This window comes from Rhizophagus irregularis, chromosome 25 (genome assembly GCF_026210795.1).
Source record: "Rhizophagus irregularis chromosome 25, complete sequence".
Taxonomy (NCBI): domain Eukaryota; kingdom Fungi; phylum Glomeromycota; class Glomeromycetes; order Glomerales; family Glomeraceae; genus Rhizophagus; species Rhizophagus irregularis.
Genome location: NC_089453.1, coordinates 190,629 through 208,411, shown reverse-complemented (window position 1 = coordinate 208,411; position 17,783 = coordinate 190,629). Strand labels below are relative to the sequence as shown.

The 17,783-nt window shown below is 27.7% G+C and overlaps 5 protein-coding genes across 5 annotated transcripts; 1 reads left to right on the top strand and 4 right to left on the bottom strand.

Annotated features, from left to right (window-relative positions):
* Nucleotides 1–1,915: 1,915 nt before the first annotated feature.
* On the bottom strand, nucleotides 1,916–2,128 carry OCT59_016525 (uncharacterized protein; the record flags this gene model as incomplete). Its single annotated transcript, XM_066145756.1, has 1 exon — nucleotides 1,916–2,128. The coding sequence occupies one exon, from the start codon at nucleotides 2,126–2,128 to the stop codon at nucleotides 1,916–1,918; it is 213 nt and encodes a 70-aa protein (XP_066003508.1).
* A 1,397-nt stretch (nucleotides 2,129–3,525) lies between these two features.
* Nucleotides 3,526–3,744, bottom strand: OCT59_016524 (uncharacterized protein; the record flags this gene model as incomplete). The annotated part of the gene is made up of 1 exon (XM_066145755.1): nucleotides 3,526–3,744. One exon carries the CDS (start codon nucleotides 3,742–3,744, stop codon nucleotides 3,526–3,528), a length of 219 nt encoding a protein of 72 aa, XP_066003507.1.
* A 2,331-nt stretch (nucleotides 3,745–6,075) lies between these two features.
* Nucleotides 6,076–7,501, bottom strand: OCT59_016523 (uncharacterized protein; the record flags this gene model as incomplete). The annotated part of the gene is made up of 5 exons (XM_025327879.2): nucleotides 6,076–6,194; nucleotides 6,262–6,326; nucleotides 6,668–7,055; nucleotides 7,263–7,416; nucleotides 7,490–7,501. 5 exons carry the CDS (start codon nucleotides 7,499–7,501, stop codon nucleotides 6,076–6,078), a joined length of 738 nt encoding a protein of 245 aa, XP_025169084.2.
* Nucleotides 7,502–9,296: 1,795 nt separating this feature from the next.
* On the top strand, nucleotides 9,297–10,166 carry OCT59_016522 (uncharacterized protein). Its single transcript, XM_025321358.2, has 2 exons — nucleotides 9,297–9,758; nucleotides 9,854–10,166. Exons 1-2 carry the CDS (start codon nucleotides 9,419–9,421, stop codon nucleotides 9,910–9,912), a joined length of 399 nt encoding a protein of 132 aa, XP_025169085.1. The 5' UTR covers nucleotides 9,297–9,418; the 3' UTR covers nucleotides 9,913–10,166.
* Nucleotides 10,167–12,099: 1,933 nt separating this feature from the next.
* Nucleotides 12,100–15,268, bottom strand: OCT59_016521 (uncharacterized protein; the record flags this gene model as incomplete). Its single annotated transcript, XM_025321359.2, has 8 exons — nucleotides 12,100–12,985; nucleotides 13,056–13,147; nucleotides 13,234–13,649; nucleotides 13,734–13,978; nucleotides 14,217–14,264; nucleotides 14,520–14,616; nucleotides 14,740–15,138; nucleotides 15,213–15,268. The coding sequence occupies 8 exons, from the start codon at nucleotides 15,266–15,268 to the stop codon at nucleotides 12,443–12,445; spliced, it is 1,896 nt and encodes a 631-aa protein (XP_025169086.2). The 3' UTR covers nucleotides 12,100–12,442.
* Nucleotides 15,269–17,783: the final 2,515 nt, after the last annotated feature.

The following is a 17,783-nucleotide window of genomic DNA, read 5'->3' as shown; positions in this document are numbered from 1 at the left end:
CTGTATATAAAATGTAGAAATACAATTATTGCAGAAGTCAGTATAGATAGTGCACCTGCTGTTGTATGGTAACGTAATAATGGCAGTCAAGATGCCTATAGCTTCGCTCTATGGTTGATGATAGAAAAAATAAAGTGGAGACATTATATCCAATCATATCCGCTTGTACAATTATTGGAATTCATTGGTTTGACTGATTAAATTTTGTTGATATGTGATTTGAATTGTTAATTGTATTTCAATAATTTAATTAATAAATACAGTAAATAATAATATGTATCCAGTGTTGTCATAGGGACAGGACATGTCCATGGACGGGACGGGATGGGACAATCCAGGACACGTCCAAAGATTTTAGCAATGTCCGGGACATTAGGATATTAAATTATAGCCTACTAGATGCTGTCTTGATAAGACAAATTGTAAACTTAGACAATTTTTGGGCGGGACGTGGACGGGATATGGATGGGACATTAAAATTTTGGCGGAACATATCCCATGTACAACACTGTATGTATCACATGATTTATTATATGTTTAATTGTTGTTCAAATGCGCCTCCTATCATGGCTCTGTTGGTACAGCCTTAATACGTGCGTAACATTTTTATCTTAGAAATTTTCATAAATTTTTTTATAATACATTATACGCTAATATGCACATAACATTTATAGAAATTTTTCAAGATTTTTAAATTAATTTTTTTATTAAAGCAATATTTCACAACGAGATACAAAGTATGAGCATTTCTCTTGGAATATTTTATGACAAAAAATTAAACCAAACCAAATATTAGAAATGTTTATATCTATTATATTAATATTTATTCTCTCCTTACAAAATAACCTTGTATTAAAAAAAATACCATTATTAAAGTGAAAATATTTCACAAATTTCCATTGAAATTTTGTAAATACGAGTATTCAAACAATTTTATTTTTCAACATATCAACCAAAGCCAATTAATTTAATCAGAATGTTAAATTATACCATAAAAATCTACAAAAAGCACGTACATGTTAGTGAAATCACAAACTTTAGTTGAAAGAAGTTTCAAACAATACATACTGTAATAATTTAATTCAAAACTCAAAGAAACCAGAATAAACTTACCTATTGCAAGTGTTAAAGCGTAATTATTAGAGAAAGAACACTTTGTATTTATTAGATTTAAAATTTTTGATGAAAAAGATTTTTTTATTGTTCTAGTAAACACTATTATGAAAATAATGGTAATAAAAAAATATTTATTATAAAAAAAAAGAAAAATAATTTGTGCAAAAAAAAATAATATAAAAGAAAAAAACCAAATGAAAAAGCAGGGTAAGAAAAAGGGTGTTTATTTCGTGTGAAAAAAAAATGGTGTAAACAAATGAGGCTGATAATGATTAGCTGTGCTACAAGGTCTAAGATAAGAGGTCTGGACTCCCTAGGTCTACCTAAGTTTTCTCATATTTAAAATCATATAAGTCACGTGATATATATTATCATGTGACAAGATGCCATGGCGATAAATTACAAACATCTTTTAAAAAAAATCTGAAAAATATAAAATGGGAATTGTTTATGTGATTATAAATAACAAAATCACATGCTATTTATATTACATTAATATGTGATGATCTACAATTATAGGTACCATCTGTATTAAGGTTGCTTGCCGAAACCTAGGGGTTTAGGCAAGATGGCGTTTCGCCGAAAAGTGAAATTCTGCCGAAACTATATTAAAGTTATATTAAAAAACTGGTGAAACTTTGGAGAAAGGCGAAACTGCTGAAACTTATTATAAATGCCGAAACTGCTGAAACTCTGCTGAAACTATAATAAATCTATAGTAAAATTTTGACGAAACTAATCGTAGGATTTTGAAAAGGTTTAGATAAGCAACCTTAATCTGTATTACTTGAAAATAAGTTTAGTTACTTTCATAATACCATCTGGCACACCTTTCAAAAGCTCTTGGAAAATCCTGCAACTGATTAGGAGCTTCGTCCAATGGCTTAAGAGCATCCTGTAACTGCTGAGAAAGTATTGGCACAGTTGTACCTCTGTTTAGGGAATCCTTGTAAACCTCATTATTTCGTGCTATTTTATATGAGAATAACACATGAACGTCTTCAACCGTCATTCCATAATGTCGAACAATGGATTCAACTCTCCTCTCAACTCTACGGTCTATAGTCAATTGTTCATGCAACCAACCAATGTTTCTGACTTTTTTGTTATCTGGTAAACCTATATTATAATATACCTTTAAATCCTCATACCACTTTCTGATTATATGGCAAATATCATTTTGCGCATATTTACCTTTCACAGCAGAACATACATCTACAGTGCGGTACCTCTATAATAGGTACCCCTTATATCTTATGATTTAATAGTCAGAATTTTATAAAATTTTAAAATTAGATAACTTTTAAAAAGATAAATACATTAAGCAAATAAAAAAATTTTTCTCATTTTTTTTTGCTGACATAATACAAAATCACATGACTTAAATAAATTTGATTGGATAATGCAATACTTAATGTTAATTAGAATTATGCATAATTTTTTATATATAATTTATTATTCATTATAATTATTTAAAGTAATTTGATTAAGTATATTATCAGGAACTTTTCTATAGGATTTATATTTTTTTTAGCAAGTTTTCCTGTGATTCCTTTTTGAGAAATAGATATAATATAATTTGTAATAAATAAAAGGCAATTTCTATTTGTACACGGGGTGTTTGAACCCGGGTCATGTGATTATTGCCATTTTGGCTAATAGCATAAACTTCAAAATTAGTAGATAAATGGATTTTTGCCTGCTCTACAAGTTTACCTAAGGCATCAAAGGTGCTTTTGAATGTCAGTTTTGACTTTACCTATGAATAATTGATTTTGCCGATCACTCTTAAAAAATTTAGGAAATGATCGGCAAAGACAGTTTTTCATATATAAGTCAAAAACGGCATTCAAAACCCCCATTGATGCCTTAAGTAAATTTGCAGAGCAGTTAAAAATACATTATATTACATAGAAAAAGTAAAAGGTGTGACATTGGTGTCATTATATTTCACATGACCCGTGTTCAAACATTTCGTGTAAACTTTGAAATTTTCTAAATAAAAACTACCAAAATTTTTTCAAAATTTTTTTTCAAAATTTTTTTAACAAAGCATGGGTAAGTTTATAAACTAAAATGATTTATTTGAATAAGCACTATCAAATGATTATTTTTTTTATGTTATACAAAAATCACTTATTCTCAAAATTTTCCTATCATAATAAATTACCTGAACTTCAAACTTATGTAGCACTAGCAAAATTTATTATTTTTTAATCTAATCCGATAAGTTTAAAAGCTCTTGATATGCTTTATTAAAATTATCGGTTAGAATTTTAAAATATTATTTTTTGCTAATGTGACATCTTTTTGAAAATGTCACATTATGACTATAAAATTGGGTTGGTTATAGAGGTACCGCACTGTAGCAATAATTAAGTTTAAATTTAATATAATTAAACATCTGTATTAGATTAAGATATACATATCACTTCCAACTTTATCTATAATTATTAAAGTATCTTTTTCAGCAATCATTCTTCTCCACGCATCATCTAAAACTTCTGAATGTTTTATCATATTACATATCTTCTTGTGACTAAACTGCATAACTCTGTTATTAGGTTCAACTTCCACATGAGTTTTTTCCTTCATACAGGCTCCTTTTTTCATGTATAATTTGGCCATAATGATTAAAATGTTGTAATCTCTCATAATAGAAACGTTATAATAGTTTATTCTGAATTTCCCTTACATAATATATATATATATATATCATAAATGTGATAATAAATAACATATTAACATACCCAACTATCTTTCTCCTTCGCCTATTGGTAATTAAAGACCAATAAATTCTGTGTACTATTCTTATTGTTGTCTACATTTACTCTTCGATTTCTACTTTTTCTGAGACAGAAGTATAAATATTTAGAGATTTTTTCATGCGATTGTTACACTATTGCATTTAATATTATTACACAGCTATATGATTTCTGGCTACTTATTTAATATTCATTGTTAGATTATATCATCCTATACCAATTGGTTCGCTGTTTATAACTGGCACCAAAGGATAATGATCCATTTATATACTAATAAACTAGATCAGCAAATAACTTTTTTATCCTGGATATACTAATTGGTCTACCAGTTTTTAACTGGCGGAAAAAATCCTAAATACCAATTAGTAGCCAGGTGATAATCATTGTTATAAACTCAATTTTTATTCTTTCTTGAGATGTTTAAGTCTATCGTAACAAAATATCTTAGCAAAACGAAATACTAACAATGAACAATTATAAATACACAAATCAAAGTCAATTATATTTACATTCCATAATGATCTTAAGATTATATGTATGCATTACTACAGAAATCAACAATCATGTAAACATAATAAACAAATTGAACAAGATTATATCTGATTATTCTCTACAACTAGTGCTACGATCTGTAATCTGGTCAATTTGGATTGATCCGTTCATCCAAATTGAAATCGGATATCTGTATCCGATTATTTTTGACGGATTGATCCGATTTTTAATTCTGACCAGCATTATAGTTAGTTTGGACCAGTACTAAAAGTTTAGGCAGAGCTAACTCTCGTTATTGAAACTTCAATTCCGCCCAAAATTACAATTTTGGCCAGAATTAAGATTAGTTTGACGATCCAGATTGAATCTGGATGTGCTAATGAGCATCCGAATTCAATCCGGATGGTCTTTTAGAACTCGGATCATACCTCTATCTACAACTGAACTGAAAGAATTTATTGACAAACTTCAAGAGGAACAGGAAGAATGTTGATTCAGCTTTTCGGACCAATGTCGCATCCACCCGCCTGCACAGTTAAAGCTTTGAAAGTAAGCTTTGAACCAGTTTCAGAAACAAATTCCATGATAACCTAACAAACAATACATTGGTGAAGTAAAAAATGACACAAGGTTGATAAATTTGCAATTATGATCAAATTTATTTACTGCTGTGAAGGAACATGATACTAATAGTGTTTTTTCATGACATAGGAAGGATCTTCTTTCAGAATTTCACTCAGAAAATGAGACAGAATAAATTATGCAGGGTCATCATGCTCGTCAGAAGAGAAAGATTCTGATTAATAAGAGACATATCTGCATATAATGACGATTCATCCTCCAATCTCAAGAAATCCAAGATATTGGATGTACTATTTCATAACATTGTGAAGCATTTTACATTGATCGAAACACCTTGATTCGTGAAAAAAATGCTAAGAGAAATCACATGATTCAGACTGACATAATACTGTTATTGCATTATATCCTTTTCAATCTTTGATTTACGGATATACGAATGGTGTTTACGATGAGAAGCAGGAAGAAGGAAAAGCACAACAAATATAACAGCGCGGAAAAGTATTAATCAACACTCATAAAATATTAGGCCATACTATCGTGAGAGAATTTATCAGTTTTCTCTAGAAATTTTCAAGTAATCACGATCACGCTTATCTTCTTTATCAGGGCGGCATTTATCTGATTCGTTAGATTAACATCTCCACTTATGTGACCGATTAATTTAATAAAACCATCTTTAGATATTAAAGCAAGATTTTTTATCTCTTCATAGACTTTAGTTGATATTTTCTTGTATGATTTTTTCACATGATTGATCATCTTTGTGTTATAGATTGTGTACGGGACGAAAAAATTACGTCAATTATCTGGCGACTGGTGCGTGTGCCCAAAAAATTACAAAAAATAGCGAATTAAAAGAGGTTTATTATGATGACAAGTCTTATTTATTTACTATGCTATGCATTAGTACTATTTTGGTTATTTCGTATATTATAATTTCACGCATTAGATCATTGTCGATCCAAATTAGTTTAACTAAATATTAATCCTTTTTTTTTTTGTTAAACATAATTAACATATGTTATCATTGTTTATTTCTCTCATTATTTCCACATTGTAAGATCTCAATAAGTTTTACACCTCTATAATTGTATTTAGCCAATAGCTTTGATTAGTTCATTCAAAAGACTGAATAAAACACGCTCAAAGATAATACTTGAATTGAAGTTGAATTTCTACAAATTACATCAATAAGTATTAGATGTAATGATCTCCTAGGATTCCATACTTGGGCTAATTCTTGAAATTTGAATTTGAATTTAGCAATTTCAGTTTGAAGTATCTTCAGAATTGACTGGTACCTTACCACGATCAGAGACTGGTATTCCTCCATGAAGTGACTTAAATATTCTTCCTAAACTTATTGACTCGCTGCGTGCTTACAACTGAGCTTCAAACTTTTGATTTTGAGTGGTGAGTTTTTCCTGGGCATCCTGTAATAAAGCTTCTAAAGCTTGAATGCATTCATTGCGGGCAAGGAGTTTTCTTTCAGTAATGACTACTCCTCGTTAGACAACAAAAATGAGATAAGTATAGTAGTAGGAGGAGGAGCATTAATTGGTGCTTTTATAGACAATAAGTATTAGATGTAATGATCTCCTAGGATTTGAAGGATGAAAGCCATCTCACGCGATATTCTTTGTTTGAAATTTGATTTCAGTTTAAAGTTTCCTCAGAATTTTTCTGGTATTTCTCCACGACTGATTTATTACTGCGTGCTTGCTCCTAATCTTTCTCTCACCGCTTGCAACTGAGCTTCAAACTTTTGATTTTGAGTGGTGAGTTTTTCCTGGGCATCTTGTAATAAAGGTTCCAAAGCTTGAATGCGTTCATTTCTGGCAAGGAGATTTCTTTCGTTAAGGGCTATTTCTTTTTTTAACGAGGAATTCTGTTCGACAAGTATCCTTTGTTCATTAATTAATTGTTCTAACAATGCAAGATATTTTTGCAGTGCTTCATTGTTCGAATTTCTTAATACGTTATTATATTTTTCTTGAGTTTCATCTAAAGATAATTCTAATTCATAAACTTTCTCACAATTATTTTGAAGATCTCGCTTTAAAGACTCTATTGTCACCTTAAAATCTGCTAAATCGTGAGCTAAGAATATGTTTTTTGAATAGTATTTACGATAAGAAGCAGGAAAGAAAGAAAGAAAAGCACAAAGATTTAATATTATTTATTAATGTCAAATATGACAGAGAATTAAACAACAGTTATCAAAATATTAAAACATTTTATATTTTTGGGAGAGAACTTACCAGCCTTTTTTAAAGGTTTAGAGTAATCAGTTTATCAAATAATCACATTTATCTTCATCTGTATCAAGGACAGCCAGGGCGTTATTTAACTGATGTGTTAAAATAACATCACTACTAATGTGACCGATTATTTGAATAAAGTCTTCTTTAGATATCGACTGGGGAAATTTTAAAGCAAGATCTTTTATTTCTTCATAGACCTTAGTCGGAATATAATTTCGTGGTGAATGTTGAGATTGTTATACAGATTGGCAAAAACGTATGATTTATCACATGATTGATCATTTTTAATTGGCAATATAAAGTATTATACGGGACGAAAAACATTTTAAGATTATCATCTTTAAGGTATTACTCATTTACTAAAATATTTTTGCTCTTTTTAATAAAGTACAATATTTACCGCAAAAAAACAAGTATTATAATTTTGAAAAGAAATTGTTATCGTATAGCCTGGAACATTGCAAAAAAAAATAAAAATAAAAATAACTTTCATGTCTCAATTAATCAAAGTTCATCCCTTTTTTTTTTAATAAAATTCTTCGTTAAACATAATTTTATGGTTATTGTACGCTCGTATAGTAATTATAAACCATTGAGTAAAAATTCGTGCGTAATTGGCCATGTTCCATAGATGATAATGATAACAGTAAAATTAAACTTCAAATATTACTATCCGTCATTACATAAAGCGCGGGTACATTTACGTTATATCAATATTTTCTACATGCATAAATTTACTTGTACAAGAATAACAACAACATAAATTCAAAATCTTTTTTTTTTTTATCAGTTATCCCTTAGATGTTAATTTCTAAATTATCCGTGTTTTTTTTATTTAAATTTGACAAAATTTAACACAAAATAAACAATCATATTTATGTGTAACTTAATTTAATTGGTTCTGTTACAAAAATACTTGTCTATTTTATAAGGAAGGAATGCACAATCATATATAATTCTATCACTTTCATTGATTTAAGAAATAAACAATACTGAAGAAAATATTTTTAAATTTCTTTCCGGAATTAATTGTTAAAAAATAAATAAATAATAATGCAACTAAGAAATTAATAAATCACAGACATTATAATACATATTTATTTATATTTTTCATTCTTTTCACTAGTGAATAATAATAAATGATATTTTGTGTGGATATTGTTGGATATTATTTACGTATATAATAAGTAATCTATTTATTTCTTGTTTTAAGAATTAAAATCATCATACGTTATTAAAAATATAAGAAATAAATAATCAAATCTATCAAATTTACCATTCTAAAAATATATCCTTTAAGGAAGAATTTGTTTATTGCCGCTTATGATTAAATTACAAAAAAAAAAGGTTCAAGGAGAGAGACGATATGCATTACATATAAGGCTGAACATGCATTTTTACCATAGTTAAAGTTTTCCGAGTTTGTACAATTCAATAAAATATATATAATGATGATGTTATACAACGCAAAAGACATTGTCTTAATTTGGTTAATTCCTATTAAGCCAATGATTGTGTGTACGCTACGCCCCCTCCCCTTTGTGAAATGTTCCTATTCACCCTTAAAAAAATTATTTGATTGTTCTCATCAAAATCATAACGAAGATTGACAACTTTTAATGCTTACTTTGGTATAAAAGAACATGGGATTGTGTTTTCTTATTGGGTTTACTCGCTTTTAGTCGTCAATTATTATCGGCTCTAAAAAAAGACAAAGGACAAATCATGTTTTTGTTCCTTTGCATGTAAATGAAGTAATTATTGTTTAAAATAGAAACTTATAATAAAAAATCATCCAATTATAAATATATACAAATTAAAGATAAAGTTGTCATACGTTATGAAAATTGTACGTTAATGTCCGAATTTTCGATTTACAAACACAAAAAAGCATCAGCTTAAAGGTAATATAAATAATTACCTATTTAATAAAAGTCTTTTTCTAAAAAAAGATTCGTATTACAATATATTGTCATTTATGTGCGATAACTCGTATGATATAAGTCCTTGTCCTTCGCACAAGAATTGAATCATTTTCTTATAAAAAGAGGTCGATTTTTACGAGAGCAAGTTTTTTATCAAGAAGAATATTCAATAGTTTTATTCTTTTGAAAAAAAAATATCCAATTTGCTTTCTAACGTTTAAAAAAAACAAAAAATTTTATAAATTTTATCTTATTAAAAAACGATCAATCAACTATGTCTCAATTAAGAGTCCTCATAATTTCTGCTATTATTGCAATTTTGGCTTTTGCCGCCCTTTCTTCTTCTTATGTTATTAAACGTGATATAGCCGATATTCGTAAACAAAATGCTAAAGATGCTCAAGCTTTACAAGATAAATTCGAAACATTTACCGAGGATACAGAATGTGAACCTGATCAAATAGCCTGTATTAAGGGAGATTTTGCTAAATGTGCTACTGTAGCAACAGAAGATGGAAAACTTGTAAATAAATATCAAATTCAAAAATGTAATACTGGTTTGACATGTTTCGCATTGCCTTTGGTTACTAAGCCTGGAACTTCCCTCGTTTGCAGTAAGTATCAAAATTCTTTAATCCTTTTAATCTCCTTTTTAATGATTGTAATAAATTCTAAAAAAAAAAATTTTTTTATTTGCTTTTATTAATAGCAACCAAAGAAGACCGTGATGCCCGCTTTGATCAAGCAAAAAAGAACTTAAAACGATAATTAAACAAGAATATTATAATCACAAAATAATTACCTATTAAAATTGTTAATTTGTTGGATTAATATATATTTTACTTTTAATATTAATTTGTTAATAGATCTTTTAAATTTTAATACATTTTTCTTTTTTTTTTGTATTATACTTTTATGTTACACACGTCCTAAAATAAAGTATTAACTGTATAATGTAAACTCTTAAATAATTACGATAATAAAATAGTAATTACTTTGAAAATTTAAAAAAGTATTAAGAAACGCGTGAAACAATAATTTTTTGCTGTAAAGTATAAACTTCTTTGCAATAGATCGTATTGTTTTTCAATTTTGTTAAACTAATATTTAGTTTGCGATTTATTTCGTTTTCTCGTTGTTTAGTGGTTCTATTGAATAAAATTACCAAATAAAATATGTCAGAAAAACTCTGAACGAATAAAATTTTATCTATACTTTAACTATGAATCTTGGCATCTTGGCAATGCAATCAGGCAATGTACACCTGATATAAGTAACACACGCCCGAATTGCCGTAATGCACCAATTTAATTGTGTAATGGTGATCTCGTTCTAATAATAATTCGGCAATTCGGGCATTAGGTAGTGTGGCAATTGTGGCGGTAATTCCGTAATATTTCGGCACCACCTATGACCTACCACGTTACCATGTATTACATGGGAGAATTATGCAAGTCACGTTGTGGGTGTTGCATATTATATTTTTGATAAGATTATTTTAATCTGAAAAAGTTTTTAAAATTTTTTTTAGTTTAGGTTCTTATATTTATAATATGAAGATTAAATGGAAATAAAATAATTTTAAAATTTTAAAATCTTATACAAATTAAATTTAAAAGTATTATCTGTTATAATTATATTAATATTATTTATTAATAATAAATAATTTAATAATAAAAATCATTATTAGAAGTAAATTTAATTTGTATTTATTATATAATCTTATAAATTTATTTTTTTTAAAAAAAATGACATTCTATAATACTATAAAATTTTTTTATTAAATAAAAATATATATTATATATATTATACCTCCTTTATAAATTGTAAAAATATTTATATTTACATTTAAAAAAATTATATACTATATTTTTATTATTTATTTTCTTAGTAAATTTATTTGAATTAAAATAAATACTTATAGTAATTTTATATTACTTACTTTAAATATTAATTTAATTATTAACTTTAAAATAAAGTTATTTTTTTTTTAAATAATTTAAATTTGTAAAATTTTAAAAAAGTATTATTTTATTATAAAAATTAAATTTTTCAATCATATTATTATAATATATATTATTTGTTATATAAAGTAGAATTTGTTTTTTTTTTAATGAGTTAAATTATAAATTTTTAGTATTAAATAATTTAAATATTAATTATAATTAATATCTAAATTATACTTAAAATAATATTTATTACTTTATTATATAGTACCAATTAACAATAAAATTGGAGTATTTATAAATCTTTTAATACTTTAAAAAAATAGAATTTCAAAAAAATAAACCAGTAATAACTTTATTCTTTAAGATAAGCACTATTAAATTATCAGTTAGATTTTTAAAACGTAAAAAGTTATAAATATTTAAAATTTGGTAATTTTTATATGATCATTTTAAATTTAAAACAAAAAAAAAAATAAATGCATTTTATTTTGCAAAAATTATACAATTCAAATTGAAGGTTTAAAATATTAAATTTTCTTTTAACATTTAAATTCTGCTTTTTATCTGTCTAATTTTCTGAAATAAATGCTAAAACTGGTATAATTTTTTTTGGCTAAGTTCCTTTTTTAATATATATATATATTTGTTTTTTTATATTTTTCATCTAAAATTGTGAATTTTTATTGTTTTTTTACTATAATCTATATAATGGAATTAGAAATTTGAAATATAATTATAAAATATTACTGTGTATTAAATATAAATTTGATTTTTTTAAAAAAATATATTATTTAATTTTTAAAATACATACTTTAGTATAATTTAATATTTTATATAATATTTTTATAAATTGGAGGAAAATTTTTTTTACAAATATATATTATATATTCAAAAAAATATTTGAAAAAAAAATATTAATAAAACTTTATCATAATTTTTACATTTATTTAATTTTATATAAAATATAAATTCAATATAATAATAATACTAGATAATATTTTTTCTTATAATAACAATTATTTATTATAAAAAAATTACTGGTATTACTTAATAACTTTAATATTTGTAAATGATATAATTTTATTTATATCATAATAAATAAGTGAATCTTTACCAAAAAATCGATCATATGGATTACATCATTTAATGTTTTTTAAAACGGTTTGTTTTCTACAAAAAAAAAGCATACTAATAAAAAAAAATTAATAAAAACAATAAAATAAGCTATATATATGTACATTACAATTTTCAGAGTATTATAAAAGTAATAAATATTCATATACATATATGAAATATCAATTATAAAAGAAAATTCAAAAGATCATTATCAATCTAAAACTAAATTCAAATTAGACACCAATGGGATCTAAAGAAACCTTTCTCCGTCTGCCTAGTAATGTAGCGCCATCTAAATTTAACTCAAAACCTGCACGTCTAGATGCTTCCTTGTGTTTGTTCGGTAATGCAGGTTGCATAAAGGTAAATTTTGAACCTGTTTTCTTGTTAACACGCTCATTCGCAGTAGAAATTGGTGCTGTTTTACCTATTGGAATTTGTTGAACTGTTGATGAGGATCCTGTTGCATCATCGTCATCGTCGTCATCATCCATTGCATTTAAATTTAATTTGCCTTTGAATGGATTTAAAGGTCCACTTTTTCCACCCAATTTAATTTTTCTTTTTCTTGCTCCCTCTTCTTCCATACGATGAACGGCATAACTAACATCAAATGCTTCTTTAAGAGATATACCCGGTGAAAGTACGTCTTTACGTCTGAGAGTTTCGCCGGGTGTATTTAAAATTTCATCATATATTAGGGGAGAATCAATCATAGTATAATTTTCAACAGTCTTCTTTTTTTCAACCGGTGCATTAGGAATGGGTTTTTCATGCTGTTCATTTTCGAATATATTAATTAAATTTGGTAATAAAATTTATTGATTATTTAGATACTCAACTCACCTCATTCTTAACCCATGGATGTTCGAAAAATTGATTTATAGTAAAGCGTTTTTCTGGATCAACCGTTAGAAGATTTGATATCAAATCTTTAGCTAAAGAAAAAAACAATAATTATACAAATAAAGTTAGAATATATTAATTAATGTGATACAAATAATGATTAATTTTTACGACTTACATGAATCAGAGATAGGATCCCACCAAGGACTCAAGAAAGTATATTGACCCCTGGCAACCTTTTCGGTCAATTCTGGAATACTTTCATCGTAAAAAGGTGGAAATCCACATAACATAGTATATAGAACACAACCAAGCGCCCACATATCTACACTTTTACTGTATCTTTCATCCTTTACGATTTCAGGCGCGGTGTATCCAACTGTACCGCATGGAGTCATTGTCTGCTCATCCCAAACAATCTTCGATAGGCCAAAATCAGCAATTTTAACCTTTCCAATGCCTCCACCGCCTACTCCAGGAATAAACTCTCCTTCATCTTCTTTAGGTTCATCATTTGGACCCGGAAATGGAGGTGGATTTTTTGAAGGAACGATTGGAATGGGCTCAAATAAAAGATTTTCGGGTTTAATGTCCCTATAATTATTATGATAATTTTTTTTATTTTTTTAAAAAAAAGACAACACGCTTTTAAAGAATTTACGAATTTATGATTATTACCTATGAACAACTCCTTTTTCTTCATGTAAGTATCTTATTCCTTCGGCAACTTGAACGATAACGTGACGTGCCAAATTTTCTGAGAAATAAGTGAGTTTCACTATTTGATGAAATAACTCACCGCCTTCCATTAATTCAAGGACTAGATAGTAATAATCTTGAGATTCCGAAAACGATAAAAGGGATACGATTGAAGGTTGCTTCAATTGTCGCATTATTTGAACTTCTTTGATGATGTTCGATCTCTAAAATAATAATAATAACAAAGGCAAATTTAGACAACCTTTCATCTTATTAATTTTAGAAATCTATCAAGCAATTTTTACAATTCAAAGGAATTAAAGGTATGAAAATTAAACTGATACGAAGAACAATTTTCATACACAATGAAAACCAATGAATAGAAGATATGCTTGATATATTTTGTTTTTTTATTTTGAGCATCAACATCATATTTTTTTTTTTCAATAAATTTAAGCTAACCTCAATTGCACGAGGCTTCTTTTTCATGTCACGATGAAGATGCTTCTCCTAATCGATGGAAATTATATAAGGAGAAGTTGATTGAATGAGAAACTGACAGTTTCAGTATGGAATTTCTAAAGGCCTATACGTCAAAGTTGAACTATCCCAAGCCTGAATAAAGTCACCTTGATAACATTTAGCGTTCGCGCCAATGCTGTCGAGAATTTCTTATCGTTTTCACTTGATTAGGTGGCTGGTACTGCCACTAAAAAAACAATGAAAACGTCCACACCTTACAAAGTAATTAAATAAAGCTCGTACCTGCGAATGATTTAATTCTTTCTTCCTTACTACTTTGATTGCTACTTTCTCCTGAGTCATTTTATCAATAGCTTTGTAGACGTTACTGAACGCACCGCTGTAAAAATTGATAACTCGTTTGATTATTTGATCCATTTATGAATTATTAACTAACTGATTCAATTGATATCAAATAATCCTTAATTATCAAAATATGAAAAAAAATTTTGATATCACGTACTCTCCCATTTTTTCTAATATTTGATATCGTTCCAAACCGGGATATGTTGGCATTTTATTTCTCTGCTCCCTTTCCTCGGCTACTATTTGTTGTATTGCAGAAGAATTATCTACCCTTGTTTTGATTTCAGGGTAAGCCTGAAAATTATCTATGGGAGCGGGAGAAATTGGATATTGGTCATTATTACCACTATTATTATCCGGGTTGCCATGCTTGTTTGCTTGTTTTCCGTGACGAATAAAGTTTTTCAATTGTTCAATCATTGGCATTGTATTTTTTTTTCTAACAATAAATTGAATAAAAAAAAAATAGTCTGTGTATAAAAAGTATTTTTCTTTAAAATAAAATAATTTTTCTTCTTGGACTTTTCTAAGTATCAATAACGTTCTTAAATTCACCCTATAATATAAATTGGTCAGAAAAAGGGAAATTTTAAAAAAATTACAAGAAAAAAGGTTTGAGATAATACTCACGATACTCGTGAAAATAAATTAATTTTCTCAATAAAAGTAGAGAGAAAACAGAACATGCTCTTTTACTAAGATGTATTTATATAAACCCTATTCAGAGGAACGTCAGACTGCAGAATCAAGAAATAAACATTTTTTTAATTATTCAGCGGAAAAGTATGGGTTACACGAGAAAATCTGACGTAAATAGCCGTAATTGAAAAGGAGAAAAGGGGATGAGATAATTTTGACGTGAGATCTAAACTTATAAGAGCTATATTCCATGTAACACAAGTTACATGAAACATTTTTTACCGATTTATAAAAAATATTTTTGCCAAAGGTGCTACTTAATACATTATGACCCGTTTGTTAATCACGTGAGCCTAAGTGATTTTCTATTCTATGGTTAAATTAAATAAGGATAAATTAAACAACTATCGTGATTAATTTTCGGAAAATGTTATAAAACGGACCAATTTAAATTAGAGTTAAATCACGTATATGATTTTCTCGATCATCAAATTTTACAGGGCTGATTAAGAAATATTTCGCGAAATCTTTTCTCGGTCTATTATTGTTAAGCCGCGTGATAATTAATAAATAGTAATTATTTTTGTCTCACCATTTAAAACTTTGCAAATCGGCGGTACTTAATTAGCCATGGGAAATGGGAAATTCTTTTTACCGTGTAACATGACGTTATATCTTACTCGTCGATCATCGAGATCCAATGATTTTTAATTATCAATCTCGAATGTTCTCCAAAGTACATATCGACTTATAATTTTCTTGTACTTGGCTTCGGGGGATCAACCTATATATGGAGTAAGAAAGATCAAAATTGAAAATCTTTAAGAATGACTGATTTATAAATTCTGGGATTTCGGGATTTCGGGATTTCATCGTCAGTAAATAAGGCATGAAGAATAACCCAAAGCACAAAATTTGAAAATTGGGAATTTCTAATAAAATGCTTGTGAAACAAAAACAAAAAAAGAATATGTAATTTGTGTAATTAGATAAACATGCACATTTAGCATGCGAGACAATAAATGACGTCATTTAATTTATTAGTTTGGTACTTCTCTAATTTAGGAAATGCATAATTCTTGCCAGGATTAAGCTCCTTATTAATTTGCTGACGCAATCCTCTATTCACGATTTTGGTTAATTTAAATAACACAAAAATAAAACGTGCTTTGACTTTAGTAAAATCCATAAATTAAAGGTTTTTTAGAAATCTTGACTTTTATTTTTGATATGACAAAATTTTAGCGTCAGGATATTTCTGTATAGTTTCTATAAATGATTCATTTATTGCAGCCACTCAGATAGACAGATACACCGTCGAAAAATTTGGTCGGTCCTTTTCAAGAAAGTTAAGTTAAACCGCATTAACTCGTCATCCAGTGATCATAAAAAGGTGAAACACAGCTTGTTGGATTCGTACGTTAAATGGTGTCTCTATTATCGAAACTTTTAATGATAGCTCGTTATCCATCGATTCTAGAGATATGAAATTATCCCTATTTGACGCGTCTCGTTATGGCAAATCCGACAAGCTGTGTTATACCTTTCTACAATAATCTAACGCGGTTTAACGTTCCGATCAATAATTCTTACCGACTGCATTGTGACACCTTCAACTTATTGTAACTGCTAATTTATTAATTCTTTTATCACATATTTATTACAGTTCATTTGTTCTTTAAAGTTAATAGAGTTCATATTATTTACTTAGAACCACTTATTTTATTTTTTATTTTAATTTGACATCCAGGATTGAATGCAGATTATGTAACATTCAAATTTATCATATCATAATTGTAACATTGTGTAAATAAAGATAATTTCGTGACGGTATATGACATAATTTTACCACAATTGGTGTGAATAAGTGATATGGATTATCACTGTTTTCAAATTAGTGCGACCCCCTGCATGTCACCCCCTAAGGAAATCGGTTTTCGCAAATGTGGAAAACCCGGAATTTTTCTGAATAACTTTGTAGAAAAGGTCCGATTGCTAGTGATTTCTGGAGGAAATCTCAGGAAATTTTCAATTATTCAAATAGTTTGCTTATAAGTGAGTGATAAAACTTTGTGTAACGTAAACACTTTTTTATAAGCAAACTACCTTTATAACTGAGAATTTCGCAAGATTTCCTCTGGAAATCGCTAATAATTGACCCTTTCCTACGTAGTTATTCAGGAAAATTCCGGGTTTTCGCAAATTTTTGGAAATCGATTTCATTAGGGGTGACACGTGGGGGTCGCACTAATTTGAAAACGGCGATAATTTCAGGGGTTACTAAATGCTGTACGAAAAAAACAATGTTCTGTTTCAAAAAAAAAAAAATCATATGATATAAATAAATAATACATTCTTTCTTAACATTGCCATAATTGGTTTCCAATAGGATACACCCGGTTTGATGGTACCGGGTACTATGATTTTAAACAACACCGATCGTGAATGGTGAATATATTATTCCATAAAAGTTTTAGTTTTTTTTGTTAATTTAAATATCCTTTAGCTGTTAATGTTATTTTTTTTCTTTTATTAAAATCATTTTTACTTGTGAAAAAGTCG